This window comes from Triticum urartu, chromosome 1A (genome assembly GCF_056163025.1).
Source record: "Triticum urartu cultivar PI428250 chromosome 1A, HENAU_Tu73, whole genome shotgun sequence".
In the NCBI taxonomy this organism is placed as follows: Eukaryota; Viridiplantae; Streptophyta; class Magnoliopsida; order Poales; family Poaceae; genus Triticum; species Triticum urartu.
In genome coordinates this window covers 589,628,249-589,647,296 of record NC_141873.1, presented here as the reverse complement: position 1 = coordinate 589,647,296, position 19,048 = coordinate 589,628,249, and the positions used below count along the sequence as shown (strand labels likewise).

At 44.9% G+C, this 19,048-nt stretch overlaps 1 protein-coding gene across 1 annotated transcript; it reads left to right on the top strand.

Moving 5' to 3' along the window:
• The first annotated feature begins 522 nt into the window (after positions 1-522).
• LOC147993189 (uncharacterized) lies at positions 523-1,475 on the top strand. Its single transcript, XM_087542499.1, has 3 exons — positions 523-792; positions 902-1,095; positions 1,189-1,475. Exons 1-3 carry the CDS (start codon positions 670-672, stop codon positions 1,328-1,330), a joined length of 459 nt encoding a protein of 152 aa, XP_087398625.1. The 5' UTR covers positions 523-669; the 3' UTR covers positions 1,331-1,475.
• Positions 1,476-19,048: the final 17,573 nt, after the last annotated feature.

The window sequence follows — 19,048 nt, the reverse complement described above, 5'->3', positions numbered from 1 at the left end:
AAAATGGGGAATTGCAAGAATAGAAAAATAATAAATCAAGACAGAGAAATTCGGTTGAAAACTTCTAGAAGCTTCAAAAAACCGATGCAAGCCTAAAAAACCAAGTAGAAAGCGTTTTCTTCATCCGGAATAACTGACGCCCATACGGATGCATCGATCTAATCTAACACTAAAATATGTCAAGGTACAAACGTCAATGAATTCCGGAGTACATGGTCCGGCGTGGGCGCTGTCTACCGAAACAACACTAACCGGCGCTAAAGGTGTCATACTCTTTTTTTTAGACATAAAGGTGTCATACTCAGCTCAACCGAGTATGCTTCATGGTCCAGGCCCAACCAAGTGAACTTTCTAGATTGGGCTTAGGCCGCTCCAGGTATCCTGGGCCGATTCTTTGCCTTGGGGCTTAGCGTCAGTCTCTCTTAATTTGATCTCCTTCCTTTGAATGATCCAGGCCGGCAGGCCGCTACGTGTTCGTGGTAGTTCTAAAAAAAAAACGTGCTCGTGGTGGAGATGGAAACGAAGGCCACGTCGGTGGTGGCGGACTCCAAAGGAATAATACGTTTCTTCTAAAAAGGAACGAAAGGTATAATACGTGGTGGGTCGTTGCAGACCAAACCCGATCCGATCCGGAAAACTAGAAATCGAAACTAGCTAGGATTAATAGCCATGGCGGCGGCGGCGGCGGCGGCGGCGCTAAGGCTCGGCGGTCGCATGCTGCTCCGACGAACTCAAGAGCAAGGGCGGCGCGTCTTCTCGGATCCGCAACGGCGGCTCTTCGCGGACACGAGCGTGCGTGCAACCTTGGATTGAATGTCGTGCTGCGATGAAAGATTGTATCTATCTATTTTGTGGTCGATCATCATCGTTCATATTCTTCACCCTGCATGCATGCAAGCAGGCCACCGCCCCTGAGGGGAAGCAACCTCTCGCGATCCGCTTGGCGGAGATGAAGGAGAAGAAAGAGGAGCTTTACAACATGGGCTTTTCTTTGGCAACCGAGTACAATCTCCCTTGCGGTGTCGGCAGAGAGAACAAACAGCTGCTGGAGCTGCTCTCGGTGCAAGTCCAGCCAAGGCCCAATGATGTCTACTGGTTTGTTCTTTGCTTACTACGTACTGTATAAATTATTATATCATGTCATTGTCATGTCGTTTCTCATGGATGGGTCGCTTGATTATTAACTAGGATGCGGCGGCGGAGGATGGAGAGGATGAAGCGATTCGTGAAAATTTGGGGGGTATTTACTCTGGTGTGTACGACTGTGGACGGCCTGCAGATGTTGAGCAAGGAGATACGTACGCCTCAAACCAAGGAACGGGCTGGATGACTTCAACGATTGGTGTTACATGAAACATGACTGGTGGAACGGCCGCTAGCTACCTCAACTCCTTGTGCATGCATCCTTGTAGCTCAAGATCCATGATGAATGCTCCCCTTCGGTTTTAGCAGAGGGCTCAAGGTGAATGATCAATATCCACCCACTAGGTCTAGTTATAATTAAGTTTCTCATGTTCCGATCACTCTGCAAGACCTAATCCTTTGTGATTGTTTACTATAGTTTGTCGATAAATCGTCTCAATTATCCCCTTGACTTTTACTAGAAAGTATGTTTTTTCGTCCATCCATTCATCATGTTGATAACTTTTGGTCCCTTGGCTATCAAACTGTACAAAACCCAAACTAACAAAATCGGTTACTTTTGGTCACTTTCCCGACTAGGTCCACTATGTAGGTCAGGTGATCGAAGACTGAGAGTTGGGTGATCACTTCCAAAACACTCCAAGGCCCTGCCGAAATCTCTATTACAGGGAGGTCCCTAAAACCCTACATGTAGGCGTTCCCGCTCACACCCTCGCCCTACCACGCCCGCCTCTTTCCTGTTGCAATGACGATGATGGCGTGCATCTGCTGCCATGCACCGACACTTTGACACCCACCTCCGTACACTAATGCCCCATATCTCCCTAGTGATGTCCCTCATCGCCTGCCCATCCCAAATGCCACAGCAGCACGTTGCCATGCCTCCAGATCCCGATACCCGCAGCAAAGCCAAGCAACATCGCCCCCACCATTGTAGTCGAAGGTTATTTCCATTTCCTTTTGATTCAAAGTCAATTTGAAATGGATGGTTCATATGTCAATTTCCAAACGTAAGTTTATATGCATGCCCACATGTTAAATGGATGATTCATGTGTATGTTGTTCATATGTGATTTAAAAAAAAACTAGAATGTGTATATGTGAAGCCAATTTCATTTGCAATGTGCATGAAGTCATGAATATCAATGTCGATTATATTGTATTTATTCCCCGCAAAAAAAAGTGTTTAGGTGGTAATGGTAATGAAGTGTTTGTAATGGATGGAGTAGATGCTTCTTAATGTCAATATGAGGTGCCATACTTTCTTTTTAGATCTTCTTGGAGGGCCATACTACCAGTAAGAGGGATGAAAAGCAACTGCTTGTTTTTTCATGCATTTCAGCAGCTCAGCAGGCTGCTATATACTACTCCCTCCGTTCCTAAATATTTGTCTTTTTAGGATTTCAAATGGTTACCACATACGGATGTATATAGACATATTTTAAAGTGTAGATTCATTCATTTTGTTTTGTATGTAGTTACTTGTTAAAATTTCTAGAAAGATAAATATTTAGGAACGGAGGAAGTATTTGGCATGGCAGGAAGTTGACAGCACTACTTGTTTCGGCATCTCTCCTCACCATGCACAAGCACTCATCTGTACTCCTAGCTAATCGTATTTCATGCATTTCAAAGACGTGGGGCACCAGCAAGGCTGAGGCGTGTTTGTGCTCGCGGCTTGCAGCACCGAGGAATAGAGACTGCGCCCAGTGGTGCCATGGCCGAGACCGAGGCTGCCTAACACGTGCTGGTGGAAGCTCCGTCGCACGACAACCGTGGGGCGCACGGCCTTGACCAAGACAGTGACGAGCATGGTGATTGGTGAGCATCACAAACGTGCCGAGGGATGAAATTTATCCAGTCTGATTTGAAGTGCTTTACAATATAAATTTATCCAGTTTGGAGAACTCTACACTGCAACAAATGAAAATGCCAAAATATCAACAGCTGAATTTATCAGTTTCCTGCGCTCTCTTTTTCCCACAAAGCCTTGAGGTGCATGCAAGACAACATTTTTTCCGAAAAGGACGATGACCCCCGGCCTCTGCATCATCAGGGCGATGCATGCATGCAGCCATCGAGACCTTACAAAGCAATATATCAATAAGTCTGAAGCCATTATCTCGACAACTTATGTCGCTACTTCTATCAACTTGAAGAAACCTCCCGCACCTCCCGGGTCGCCTCCGCTCGGGTGACTCCGGAGGTTCCAACAAACCCTAGCCAAGCCCTCCCCCAGCCTGATTCCCCTGGCCGCTGCCGCCACCAACACCGGCGGCGCCCGTCTCGCCGAAGGCGGAGGGCAGAGGAGACACGCAATTGTGGTGCATCTGTGCGGAGATGCACGGCGAGGGATGCACGTGTGAGGTGGTTTGTGGAGATGAAAACGAGGTGCGGCGGCCTTGGGCGATGGTGGATCGGACGTGGACGGCACTCGGCGGCGCGATGTGAAACGTTGCTGCGATGGCGTGTGGCGGCGGCAGCGAGCCTGTTTTGGGGCCGATCTAGGCTGACGGGACATGGCCATTACACGCATCGGATGGATGGGCGGTTGTTGACAAGTGGAGCGCTACACCAGCGCAATGCGACGCAACCACGCTCGGGGGTCGATGACGTGGCCCTCTTTGGATCTGGGCCCAATGGGCGGTGGCTGCCACTCGCGTAGGTTGGCGTCTGGATGCTGGGCAGGCGCGTTGGAAGCCTTCTGGGTCAACTGTTCGACAGTGCGCTCAATTTCAGCGCCGGATAACCAGCATGGTCGGCGAGTTTCGTCTTCTCCTCTACAACCGGCCGGTGGCGTGAGGGCTGTTGGCTCCGCCTGAATAAAGGTGGTTTGGCCCTGCTAATCTTCGAGCGCCAGGTCATCGATCTACTTCATGCGGCCTCCTCAATCTGTACGAGTTCCGATCTTCCTCTCGGAGATTTCCGCTAATTGGCGCATGGCGTCATTGGATATCTAGATCGAAGTCGATCCGGTCGTGCACTCCCTTATCTTCGTCCAGTGAGGCTTCATGAGGGCATGGCGCAAAGCTTCGCCTTTTTGTCAGTGCCATGGGACATGTCTAAATATAGATTTCCATGGTATTGACAGAGGTGGAGAAAGTCATGGTGGTTGTGATCAGAGATTTGTAATGTTGGAGAATTGTATTGGTGGCAATGAAGATTGGCGGCACAGGTTCTTCCAGTGTGTCGGGTGGTGACTTGCAGCAGCGGCCTTGGCAAGGGGGTCGCAGCACATGTGGACTGCATATTGGGTGGTGCTTCTCGATTACTGAGTCACGATTTCCAGGGTAAAAACCCAAGGTCTGACCTTCATTAGTTGTGCCTGGCAATGGCCTTGCTGAAGGCGTTGTTTTGTGAACTCTGACTTTCTCTAGGGTAAAAACTCAAGATCTTTGATCTGGCGACATCAATGTTTGTGCATTGTTTCCTTCTTGGAGACGCCATTTTTAGATAATCTCTTTTGTGGTTCGGGTGTTGTCTTCGGCGGTGGTTAGAGTGTTGTTGTTGTTGTGAGTGTTTCATCACCGCGGGCAGGGTCTTTGTTTTCTATTTCTCTCTTTTTTATTTATTTTTCTTGGTTGTATGCATCCTTGAACTTTGGACATCTTGTTGGTGCAGAGGCTGGGTGTAATTGGTATCTTCGCGATTTTAATATATACCCTTTATCGAAAACCAACTTGATGAGGGGGTGCGGATTGCCTGAGCCGCATACCCAAACCTCACACCAAAACCACACATCTAAAGCCGGAAGCCCCAACCAAGCCGCATTGCCGGGTCTGGGGCACACACCGGTCCGGCGCACTGTCAGTGTCACCGCACGCGCATGCTACAGAGGCTGCCGCCACCTTCTTCCACCGGTCCATCTTCGGAGAATTTACTGGCGCATCGACCTTGCCAGGCCTAGCTGTCGTCGACGTCACCAGCACACCTGACAATGCCACCATCTTGCGCTCGTCCATCATCACACGCTCACCGCCGAGACCCACCGTTGTCGACGTGCCAGATGCCAGCCGCTCCTCCTTCGCGAACACCACCTGCTGCCACTAGTCCCATCCCCTCCGGCTCCAGTTCCTCTAACCGAGCACCGGAACGCCCCAGACGGCACCTCCAAGAAGGGCACAACACACGTAGTGCCACCGCCACCCAGTTTGAGGAGATTTTGGGTCTGCACCCGGGCATGGGGTCGGGGTGGAGGGTAGGGACCTCGAGGGCGCCTGGAAGGAGGAGAACAACGACCTTGGTCATTGCCACCGTCGAGATGATCTAGCCATCCAGAGTTTCCTCCAATCCGATGCCACCTCTACCAGCCCCAGCGAACGCACCGAGGCCAACGATTGAGACCGCAAGCCACCAAGTGCAGCGAGAGAGAGGCTCCAGTGGGGAGGAGATCCATAGGAAACTCACCGCCCACACGGTCAAGATGCCGTCCATCCACCACCCGTGAGCTTCGCCAGCCAAGGGCGCCGCCGCCACAACTACCGGGGCCACCGCCCCAGGTCCAGATTCCTCCGGTCCGATGCCACCTCTACCAGCCCAACGAACGCACCGAGGCCAACAACTGAGACCGCAAGCCACCAAGTGCGGCGAGAGAGAGGCTACAGTGGGGAGGAGATCAACAGGAAACTCACCGCCCACGCTGTCAAGACGCCGTCCATCCACCACCTGCGAGCGCCGCCAGCCAAGGGTGCCGCCGCCACGCCTACTGGGGCCACCGCCCCAGGTCCAGATTCCTCCACGAGGACCAAAATGACGAGAACCGCCACCGCAAGGAGACCCGCACCGCATGGACCTCGGCGCCCGCGCATGCCGTTGTCGGGGGGGGGGATCTGGGCGCCCGCGGCGCCTGCTGATCCGGGAGAGGGAGGAGAGGCCCTCTGCCGCCGCCATCTCACGCACGGGCTTTATCCGACGCCGACCACCGGCAGCGGCGGTGGGGAGGTGGGTCACTGGGGAGGTCTCGGCGGCAACTGTTGGAACCTACCGTGTCAGCCCATGAGGGGGACTGAAGCGAGAGGAGGGAGCCGCGAGGTCAACCCTCATACAAGATAGCGTGACAGTCAAAAGCTTTAGATGCTTCCTTTTATACAAAATTTCACGGAAAACAACACCAAGAAGTCATTGAGAATTGACACAAAGCAGAAAGTGCTGAGGCAACTTCCAGCGGTGGTAATCCATCACACAGCAGTGTTGAAACTTCTTTCCCATCACAAGGCTCCCTCGAGAAACCACCGGTAAGCAGACGAATTAGGAGCTCCGCGCTGCGGGGTATCAACTGACCAGACTTGTTCAACAGCTCATTTTAATCATCTAGATACATTCTTTTTTATTCATTTTGATGACAAGTATTTTCCGGACGGAGGAAGGGAGTAGTTTCCAACTGCCCAATACTCACATCACGAAGGCCAAACAGATTGTGTAAACCAGCAAAGTTCCTCACTTCCACAAAGCTTGAGCAATGTGCCATGCATACAAGGAAACAAAGCGGGGGAGACGGTATCATCGATCGGCTGCAGGGAGATGTGCAAGAACCGTAATAAGCCAGGACCATTGTTTCTTGTGGTAACTTGTTAAACTAACAAGTAGTAGATGTTGCAGATCCCACGTACCTCCCCGGGACTTGAGACACGCCGCTACAAGGGCATGAAGATCGGACAGCTTGCGTCTTATTTTTTTTATTACTGTTCTGCTTCGACTCCGCTGTTGCGGCTATGGCGAGCAGGTGGTTGCATCCTCCGTTCTGAATTATTCGTCGCAGAAATGGATGTATCTAGATGTATTTTAATTGTAGATACATCAATTTCTGCGACAAGTAATTTGGAACGGAGGGAGTCTGGCAGGGGTGGTGGCCGAGAGGCTGCCGGAGCTGGGGAAGAAAGCCTTCCTGGCGCTTGATTCTCGCCGTATGCCGCCATGGACGCGAGTTAGCTTAGCTACAGTTGCGCTGACTATCGCGGAAACGTGACAGCGGGGAAGATAGTAAAAGGCGCTAAAGATGAGCGGAAACAGACAGTGCCTTACTGGTCGGATTTAGGAGGCGGCGCGGGGTCTAGAGGGCGTACGTGGACGGTAATGAGGCTGTCGGCTCTCGTGTACAACCCGGGGCAGCCGGAGCGCGCTCATGGCATGCCGGCAGCATGGTCACCGCGTGCACTAGCGCACGGGGACACGCATGCCTGGCGCATCTTGTCTGGGGTGTCGACCAGACCCCCAGTAGGTGGTCTATGCCACTGACAAGTCTAGAACAGCTCTTGGTTGGTCCTGCTGATCCAAGTAAGGTTCTGGACAGATATTTTCAAGAGTTACTGGAGCGAAATGGTTTGGTAAATGGAACTGAGTTTTGTGGTAAAACTTTCAGGCCATTTGATAAAAGGGATTTCTATTCTTGTGTCCCTCGTTCCTTAGTACTCCCTCTAGGCCAAAAAAAATAATTCATAATAGGCCTCTAGTTGTTAGGTGTCTTTCTTCAGACACAGGTCTTTGCCTTGGTAGAGATGTTCTTTCCAGGTCAAGTGTGAATCCATTCACAATCCTCTCTGCAAAATGCTGCTGATTAAATAAAAAAAATCTTCCATGTTTAAAAAAAAAGAGCCCAAGATGCAAGGCGCTGATAGCAGCGAGGATGGAGAATCATGCCACGAATTTGATGAAGCGGAAATGTCGATGGCCGCAGCCGGAGCGCACGCAAGCACAGGCGGGTCCTGCAGCGGTGCCATGCCACGAATTGGTGCACACAGCAATCATCTCCTCTGTCGGCGAACCTAAACCAACTCCGGCTCCGGCTCCGAATTAGCACGGCGACCCGTCTGGATTCAGTTGGTTCGGGTCGAGCAAAAAGAAAAAAGCACCCAACCGATAGACGCATTTAATCCGGGTGTCAAGTTTGTTTGTTTTTTAAGAGGAAAATAATAAAGTCCGTGGCGCGGCAAATCCGGCCAGAGCGCCTACAGCCTACAAAATGATCACCCGCGTGGTTCACGTCGGCATAGTTCATAAAACATCTAGATCAAGCATCACCTTTTGCGAACCAAACTCGTGTCTCCTTGGTAATAAGTTTTTGGGAAAGGAGGGCGAGGGAAGGGCCAAATGCTGTTGCTCGTTGGAGTTGGCCTTTCAATCTTGTGCTCTTCACAAGGGTGCAGCGCCGGCCTCTGCACTGACCATGAGACCTCAACTTGCACTTCTTCTGCACAGCGACAACTCTGTCCTCATGATGGCATAGCATGGACAAAGAGACGGCCCGAGAAAAACAAATCAACTATCTTGTATACCAAGACAAGAAACATCAATTTCTATCAAGTTGCAACAACAGATCCATTTCCATCATCACAGTACAAAGACCTAAAAGACATCCACCAAACTATTACGTATACTTTCTAACGTATCTCCGCCCAACTGGTAATCAATTCTACCTGTCTAGTCTCTCCAAGCTTTTTTTTTTACAGGAGCAAAACCAATGCTCAAAACCCGCAACCGTATGCAATCGATTCTATCATATCTATCCAAGTTACTTTACAAGAGCAAAAGGATGCTCAAAACCCATGGGGGGTTTGTGTTGTTGTGTGCTGATTCTATCATATCTATGTATTCACACATGTATTATGTTTCCGGTTAATACAATTCACTACAACAAACCTGGTAATACATGACAGATTTCCCATGACATCTTAAGAATCCGTCATGAACTAGCCTGGTTCGACCACCAAGCCCGCTGAAGCCCGCACAAGCCCACCTGACCCATTCCCCGTATAAAACCTAACCCTAGATCTTTCCCTGCCCCCATCTCTTTCTCCCTCCGCCGCCGCCCATCATCTTCTCCCTCTCCCCGATCCCTTCGTCGCCCACCCCAGTCGTCCCCTCGCACCCCCACCAGGCCGATAGTTTCTCATTGCTCCACCCCATCCCCACCTCCACGGTTGCATCCTCTTTCATCCCCGTCCTCTCCCGTCCTCAATACCATGGCCTCGGGCTGCTGCTACATATCTGGCTCGCGCAGATCCACACGGAGCTCAACCCCGACGTAGGCCTCGTCTGACCGGGGTGACCGTGGGGTGGCCGGTCTACCACAATTTCTCCCTGGAGGCCACAGTGTACCCTAGTCGCCACTGGTTTGTGATGTTGCTCCTGCCCTCCTTTTGGCTTGCTCGATACCATGGCCTCGTTGCTGCTGCGACGACCGGTTCATTTTGCCTACGCTGGTAGCCCTACCAGCCGTTCGTGGGCAAGGCTGGTGCGTGGCCTCCCTCTTCAGCCGATTTGCTAATCGTGACTACTGCCTTCTCCAAGTCGCAGGGTGCGTTGTGTGTGCGTGCTGACATAGCGGCGGCAGTGGCAATCGAGTGCTCCGGCGTGTCTACAAGTGAGATGTGTGTGCGTGCAGCAGCTCGTGTGTTGTGTGTGCGTGCTTCCTCTCTGAATATTTTAGCACTGGATTTTCTTTGTATCTTGTACACTGCAGTGTATCAAGTCGAGATAAATTGCACATGTTCGTCAACTGGCTGCACATGTGACGTTCTATCAAGATCTAATTCAGTTAGTTCTCTACCAAATCTAATTCAGTTTAGATTTTCTAACAGTTTGGTGTACCTCTGTTCTCTAAATCAATCAATATAATAAGTGTTCAATATGCATTGAGTTTATTTTCTATCGAAATACCAAGTGTGGTGAATAATTTCATCAAATAGGTCTTGGAGACATCATTTCTGTTAATGTATTAATGTGACAACATGTTCTGTTTAGTGTTTTCTCCATAGGCATTTCCCTTTTGTCCTTGTTGTCCCCTGTAGCTCGGTGAATATATATACCAGAATAAGTTTAATTTGCATCTAAGAAGAAAATTGAATTATCTGTGGTATGAACTTCATTACTGCCTCGATGTCTTGTTCAAACCTGACATTGTAATAGAGTTGTATAAATAATCATTTCATTTTCCCTTCTTCTATGGGTTTGCAAGCTACTAGTTTAATTGATGCTGAGTTTTTTCCCTTATTACAGCAGAGGTGATGGATCTGTACTATTGTATTTTCGAAAATGCATGTGCACAGAATTGCAATCTCAAGGAGCAGTGCAAATGAAGATTGCGCGCTTTTCTTTAAGATTACTAATAGATGGTATATTATTTTTGTTTATGATTTAGGAGTGTATGATATGATACAAGTGCATTTGTTCAGTCTCGAAATTTCAGTGCTATACAAGCATATTCTCTATTTCTCGGTATTATTCACACCATGTTACTTGTGAAAGCCTACTGGAAAGAAAAATTAATCAATGGTCTGCTACATTAACTAAAATGTTATGTGTACGGCCAGAACTAAAGGAAAAAAAGATATAGTTATATTCACTCGAATTATTAACTTTATACATTTTGTATGAGGGCTCTTTACAGAAAGCAACTCAGGTTCATTTAGAAAATCATGTCAATATATTTTTTGCATATCATTAACAATGTTTACATTGTTAACATTATATTAGTTTAGTCGGTTCGTTGTCATGTACCCTTTTTTATAAAACTTCTCCTTTTATTCATTTTATTGTAAAGACAATAATAAGGAAGTGGCATGTATTAAATTTCATGTGCCAATGCTACAACATCAAAATTTCAAACAATTTAGGCTCAAAGTCTGTCCCTAAGTAAAGTTTGACTATGGAAAATATGTAGTCGAATTAGGATAGTTAGAAAAGCACGCTAACAATATGTTTTGTATATATGTTATGATATGTCTTCTCTGTCTCAACTCTTTATGCTATTTTGTATGCCATGAAGTCTAATCAGTAAATGGGTGAATGCATGATTTTTTTCTTCCAACATATTTTTTTCTTCATAATTTCTGGGTGTGGTTAATTTAGATGTAAAGGTTACGATCGGAAAGCATCAAACTAAATCTGAACCATTTGGTTCAGCTTTGTTCTGAAGTGCTTAACTGATGTTTTTTGATGCTCGCGAATAGTTGGCCTTGTAAAATTTATACTGTTAACATAATAAGATAACTAAGTGGATCATTTAAGTGCCTACAATGGTCTCCTTTCAGTGTTTTTACTTATGCAAAAAGCAAGTTTTTGGACAGAATTAGCTTTAATTGATGAACAAAGTATGTCTCCGGTATTACTATTATCATGCTTTGTTAACTATGACTACATTGTATTGTATGGGACCAAGCCTTATCAGAGTGCATATAGCTTGACTTTTGTTGGAATTGTTGAATATGAAATGATCAGTCCATCATTTGTTTTAACTTGATGTTATGTTTGTATGATAAAATGTGACATTTATAGTACATTTTTAAAACTTGTATCTGGTATGAATTTTTTAGTGTGTGTTGCCCACATTTTCGTGGTACCTTAATATAGTAGTGGTGTCTAATTAGATGATTACTTGGAAAATCAACCAATGTAATTAATCTAGATTCACTTGGGAGCTGGCTGTTATAATTTATTATAATTATAATTTTGTATTTGTTTTGGATTCCATGCAGGTTTGGCAGCTCGTCCATGTTATTGGAGATTGAAGTTTTTTAGCAGGAATTACTTGGATCCGTATAACTTCCCGAAAGCAGTGGCTTAGTGTTGGAGATTAAAATCAGCTAGTAGGCCATTTTTTCATGGAAGTCGTGTGGCTTATAGAGCTTTCTAGATATAGTTGTGAGGTTTTAATATAAAGCTCTGTTTTTTGAAATCAAACTAGATGTTCTCTATATTGTCATGTGAACAGATTGTATTTTTTGAATGAATATAGTTTGGTTGTTATGTTGTGAAGAGTGCTGCATCGAGAAAATATGATGTATTGAAAAAGGGGCTATTGGGTTGGACTAAAAGTTGGCTAATGCGCATGAACAAAATAAACAGCTAATTGGTTGGATTGGACTGAAATTATTGGGCCAAAATCCTAATCCTAATTGGGCTGGTTACCACATGGGCCACGTCGGCCTCCATGTCAGATCCATGTAGACGCCACGTCGCTTCCACGTCATGTAAATCGGTGACAGTTATTTCCGTCATAGCCTAGTTTGGGCTTGGCGGGCCTGGGGCAAATCCATGACCGACAAGAACTGTCAAGGAAGGAACGATGTCAAATTATGACGCGATATACATGACGGATTCCAGATCCGTCATGGACAGTCACACATGATAGTTTTGGGCAGATCGGTGACGGACAAAGACCGTCATGTATTAACAAATTTCTTGTAGTGATTTTAGCATGAATAATAAACATTTATCATGAAATAAGGAAATAAATAATAACTTTATTATTGCCTCTAGGGCATATTTCCTTCAGTATTCTGAATGATGAGGATAATGAGAGAATGAGTAACATTCTGCATGAGCTGAGCCAGATGTGGCAGGTGGAAGAGATCAAAGCTAGACAAAGGTCTAGGGAGAAAGATATTGTTGAGGGGGATAGAAACACTGCTTATTTCCAAGCAGTTGCTAATCAGAGGAGGAGGAAACATGTTATTCATGTACTAGATGGGGCTGAAGGCCCTGTAACTGACCAGAATGGGATGAAAGAGATAGCTGTAGATTACTACAAGAACCTATTTAGATGGGAACCTAGACCTAACATTAGGCTGAGGCAGGATTTTTTTAGTGAGGAGGAGAAGATCTCCCCTGAGGAGAATGCTAGTCTAGAGAAACAGTTCTCAGAAGAAGAGATTAGAGAGGCTGTTTTTGGGTCCTATGCAGATGGGGCACCTGGGCCAGATGTCCTTCCTTTTATGTTCTTCCAGGTGTTTTGGGAAATAGTGAAAGATGACCTGATTAGGATGTTTGAGATGTGGTTTGATGGGGGTCTGGATTTGTTCAGACTGAATTTTGCTATGATTACTTTAATCCCAAAAGAAAATGAAGCTAGGACTATGAACAAATTCAGACCAATTAGTTTGCTTAACTGCGTTTTTAAAATTTTTACTAAGGTCTTGACTAACATATTAGCTTCCATTATTGGTAGGCTGATTACAGAGTGCCAGTCTGCCTTTGTGAGAGGTGGATACATACTGGAGAGTGTGGTGACTGCACATGAGATTGTGCATGCAGTGCATTCTTCAGGAAGGCAAGGTCTGGTATTCAAAATAGACTATGAGAAGGCCTACGATAAGGTTAACCTAGATTTCCTTCTCGAGCTGTTGGCTCTTAGAGGGTTTGGTACTAGGTGGTTAGCTTGGATTAGAAGTGTGACTTTAGGTGGGTCGGTTGGGGTGAAAATCAATGGGGAGGAGAGTGACTTCTTCCTCACTGGGAAAGGCTTAAGGCAGGGTGATCCTGTTGCCCCCTTGCTTTTCAATCTGGTGGTAGACTCCTTTGCTAGAATGATAGATAAAGGTGCTCGGGCTGGCTTGGTTAGAGGGTTGTGTCCGGAATTAGTTAGAGGAGGTGTGGTGTGTCTGCAGTACGCAGATGACACACTTCTTTTCCTGGAGAATGACAATAGAGTAGCCCTTAATCTCAAATGGGTTTTAACCTGTTTTGAGCAAATCTCTGGAATGATAATCAATTATCATAAGAGTGCTCTGATCCCCATAAATATGGAAAATGGGGATTTGGAGGTGTTTTTGGATATTTTCCAATGTGTTACTGGATGCTTCCCAATTAAATATTTGGGAATTCCTTTGCACTTTGATAAGTTGAGTAGGGAAGACCTACAAGCTTTGATTGACAAAATTCTTGCTAGGATAGCTGGGTGGAGGGGGAAACTGCTGTCTTTTCTGGGTAAGATTACACTGATCAGATCTTGTTTGGCCAGTATCCCCCTGTACCTATTGTCTTTTTTCAAATTCCCTAGATGGGCCATTAATTTGATCAACTCACATATGGCTAAGTGTCTTTGGAGTGATAGCGAAGGAGCTCATAAGATCCATTTTGCCAATTGGCCCTCCATATGTATGAGGAAAGAATATGGGGGCTTGGGGGTCCTAAACCTCCAAGATATGAATGTGTGTTTAATAGGGTCGTGGGTTAAAAGGTATTTAGCGGGGGAAGGCTCGTTGTGGAGGAAGGTAGTGGATAGTAAATACAATACTAGGAACCCAAATATCTTATGCTGCCAAGACACCCACCCCTCCCAGTTCTGGAAAAGCTTTATGTGGGCTTTGCAGGCTGTGAAGTTGGGATACAAATGGCAGATAGGAGATGGGAATAAAGTGAGGTTTTGGGAAGATATCTGGCACGGGAATGCCCCTTTAGCTACGCAGTTTTGGGACTTGTACTATATAGTCCAGGAAAAGAACAGGACAGTGGCTGAACTGTGGGATGGTAATGAACTTAAGTGTACTTTTAGAAGAAACTTTTCGGAGGAATTAATGGTCCAGTGGCTGGACTTGGTTAACATTGTTAGATTGACTCCTTTCAGTGGGGAGGAGGATTCCCTGATCTGGCAATATGAGTCTAAGGGGGTTTATTCCTCTAAATCCTTGTATGCTATTGTCAATTTCAGGGGGGTGCAGCCTATCTTCCTTCCTGCTGTTTGGAGTGTTAGAATCCCTCCAAAAGTACAAGGTTTCTTGTGGCTTTTTTCTCAGAACAAAATTATGACTTGCGATAACTTGAGAAAAAGAGGGATGGCTAAACCTTTGGAATGTGTGCATTGCAAAGAGATTGAATCGGTCTACCACCTCTTTTTTGAATGCATAGTTGCTAAAAAGTTTTGGAGCGATATTGAAAATTTGTTTCATGTTCGAATTGTGGACTTTGAGTCGCTTGCAAAACTGTGGCTGTGCAAGAAAAAACATATGCTCCTTAATGTAGTCACCTCTGCTATCCTGTGGGGATTGTGGAACTTTAGAAATGCTATTGTCTTTAATAGGATCTCTTGGCTGTCAATGAAGCAGGTGATGGGGGTGGTATCCAGGTATCTGAGAGATTGGACAAAACCATTTCCAGAACTGCAATCGGGCGCGGTGAGAGCCTTTCAGGAACGGCTGTGGGCGAGTCTGAAGGCACCGTTTGCCCTGGAGCCGGACTCCATCCAGGTGGTCTTCTTGGGCATGTGATTGGTCTTGTAAGGGAGTGACAGTCTGCTCCAATTGGGGATGTAAACTGAATAAAGTTTTTGGTTTCCTTTTATTTTGGTGGGGATGACAGTAGATGCTCTCCCGCCATCGTCCCTGTAATGTAACTTGAACACTGGCTGGTTCTGGTTTCTTCCAATGGAATGGAACCGGGGGTGTGAGCCCCTTTTCTTCGAAAAAAAAAATCGAACAGCATTAGCCACCGCCGGAACCCCTCTCCCGAAGACACCACATGTAAGCTCTGAAGCCCAAGTACTGCATCTGATAGATCTAACATTGGGATCCCTTCAACATTTCACGCAAACTTCAGAACAATTATCTAGTTCTCCACCTCCAGGGAATGCATCATGTACTCCACCTAGTCAGGGTGTTGCTGAAGAAGCACTAGGGTGTTGCAGACTCTTGTTTTCCAGTCCGACACCCTCTGGTAGCTATGGTTTCTTCCTCCTGCCGACCTCACCCTGTCTATTTGATGCATTCCTGCCATCTACTAGGCCGACTCTCAGCTTCATGGAAGTGATAGCATATTTCAGTTTACTGTGCTGATTACCTTCTTAATAGTTAAAAGCTGTCTTGTTCCTGCTACAGGGTGCCATATTTGTTACTGTGTTGCTATTGATTCCGCCTTTTTATGTCCGGCACTTAAAATATCCAGCTTTCCTAATCTGTTGGCAGACACTTGGATCTGTACAGGCATCAAAATTCTGCACACCCTTATAAAGTCTGGTTATGCAAGTACTGAAGGAACATGCAGCATGTTCAACGTTTTCAACTGATGTACAAGTATATTACTCCCTATATCCAGGAACTGAGGGAGTACAAAAAGTAAGCTGAGAAGCAGTAGGCAATGCAATCAACTGGAGTATTAATTTGTGGATAGTAGATTAGTAGTAGTAGTTGAGAGTAACATTTAATTTGTGGAGCTGTATTTGGAATATTTACGTAATATGTTCGAATTTGTGAAAAAGTTTGAAACTCACTCGAAACAAATCTGGGTGTTTCTGAAATTCAACAAGAGCAGACTAGAAAACTGAAATATATACTACCTTTTTAACGTAGATAGTTTAATAAATTGTACGGTCTCGTTTGCAAAAACAGCATGTCCCACGCCTTGCCTTTCTTCTCCGGCGCCGTCCCTTGGCCCAGACCAGTGTCCCAGCTTATTGATGCTACGATCATTGTAACAAGAGGAAATCACAGATCTAGCAACACCTGAAGCACTTGTAGATAAACCCATTACTTTTTGCCAGCAAAAGATCGGTTAAAACGGCTACCTCATCGTCTCAACTTAGTACCATTTGATTATTTATGATCCATCTAAACACATCACCTATTCGGCACCTAAGTGTCCATTCCTTCGATATTTGCAAATGGCGCACACCGCCCCTCCGCCCTGGGCCGGCCCATTCACTTTTTTTCTTCTCTTTTCTATTAAACTTCAAAAAATATGCGGGCTCCGTGAGTCAAACAAGAGACCTCCTCCTTCAGGCCATGTTCGGTTAATCCCCTCACCACAGGGATTGAAGGGGATTGGGGAGGTTTGAGGGAGATTTTGACTTGCAAGGGATTTAATCCCTTTCAAACCCCTCCAATCCATGCCTAACCGAACAAGGCCTCAGGGGAAATCCTATTCGACGCTCTCTGCGTCAAAGTGTCGGCCGAACGCACAGGGGCGTGATTCATTGGGCCGGCCCATCTATACATGCACGCGTAGCTAGCAGTTCCGGTTTTGCAAACCTTCCAGAAGATTCCTAACCGGTTTTCTCGGTTTTGGATCGGAAATGATGGCTTTTATTCAAAGAGATGGAGATCCTGGTTTAGCAGCGGTAAAGACAGAAACAAATCCACTATTGGTTTTACGTCCAACTCTAATCTAACTTGAATTCAGATCAATAATCAAGGGGCACAAGAAGAAGGCAAGAGTGCGGTTCCGGCTAAAACCAACTCTGCGAAGAAAGCAGAACTCAGCGGTGACTGATCCGCTCGCCACACTACTTACTTAGGCTCACTTACGAGAGCTCCCCTGACTCTGATCTCTGATCTAGTAGATGCGAGAAATCAATCCAACTCCATCTGATCTTATGATCTTTGCAGAGGACAAAGGTACTAGGGATATTTCCTCCATTTATATTCGTAAGAAAGAACTCCCACTATTCGTTTGTATCAACCTTTAGCGGGTCTTTGTGAATCAAAAAAAGGCGTAGATAATGCGCATTGCTTTTGAGTTCGATTTAAACTAGTTTCCACGGTTCTCCAGGAACCTACCTCTCTTCTGGATGCGAAAGAAGATTCGATCAATGTACAAGGTTTGCCTTCTTGTGAGAAGGAGGGTTCTGAATTGTGTTCTCAGTGCAAAGGGAGTCTTTGAGAAGCTTCCGTTTTTCTGAAGAGAGAGAAGATTAGTAGAGCAGTCCGGCAGCTGTTCGGGGGTCAGCTTTGGGATTCCTTTTCTCGCAGGTACGAGAGATTGCACAACCTTGCCTTGAACGCTTGAAGTTCTAAATAAATCTGAAGAGGAACGCCAATTGTATCATGTCTTCTAGAAGGTTCCTGAACTGGCTTCTTTTCCTTTTTTTTTTATTTCCTTTTCTTTTTTCCTTTTTTCCTTTTTTGTTTCCTTTTTATTTTCTTACTTTTTTGTTTCTTTCAATTGCACAATTTCAAAAATGTTTTTTTGGAACTTGTCCACAAATTTATAAAAACGTTGGGATTTTAAAAAAAGGGAGTTTCAAACAAATCGTTTTTGAAGAATGTTCTGGTTTTCAATTTTTTTTCTTATTTTCAAAAAATGTTCTCGTTTTCAAAAAATGTTCATATTTCCAAAATTGTTCACATTCTCAAATTTGTTCCACATATTCAAAAAATGTCCCGTTTTCAAAAAATCTTTTGTGTTTCCAAAAATTGTTCCTTTTTTCAGAAGTTATTCGTAAATTAAGAAAACATTTCTGTGTCCGAAATTTTTCACGTTTTCAATTTTGTTCTGCAGTTTCAAAAATTGTTCACCTTTTTTTTTGCTATTTTCAAAATTGTTCCTGTTTTCAAAAATTGTTTGCAAACTTCAATCTTTTTACTATTTTCTAGTTTTTTGGGGGTTTTGAAAAATGTTCACGTTTTCTACTTTTCTGAAGAGTTTAAAAATATATTTTTCTCTTTTTAACAAATGTTCATATGTTCAAAAATTGTTGGTGATTTTAAAAATTGTTCATATTTTTAGAAAATGTTTGTATTTCTTCAACAAAAAGTAGAAAAAATGAAAATGTTCACGTGTCATAAAACATTTTAATTTCAAAAACTATATCAGATATGTATAAATATGAACAGTTTTTGAAATCCTGATCATTTTTCTAAAATACGAATAATTTCTGAAAAGACGAATATTTTGTTGAAGTTCTGAACAAATTTCAGTATCATGAACATTTTCTGGATTTTCGAGCAAAAAATGGGAAACACGAAAAAGAAAAATCGGAAAAAAGGAAAAAAATGGATATGCGTTGTTTTTGGTTCTTACATTATATCATGATCCTCAGTTTTTGGCGCAGAACAAGAGCTCCCCCATCTAAACGCTACTCCTCCATGTCAATCAACGTCTTTGTTTCGGTCGTTGGCTGGTGTTTCTCTATTGGGTCACGGATGCACTTTCTTATGTGTGTTGTTTTGTTTTGTTTCTAGTGTTTTTTTTCCTTTTTAGCTTTCCTTTGCCTTTTGATATTTGTTTGTTTGTTTGTGAAAACTGAGGCTTTTTGAGAGAGGACACCATACAAATTTTTGTTGCACAGTCACTTGTGAGCACTTTTTCATATTTTCCATGTTTTTTCTTTGTTGATGTTGCTGGCAATGGTCTACAGTCAAGGTTTAGAAAATAATGTCCATATTTATTGCGTAACATAATGGTAACCTTCAGAGCA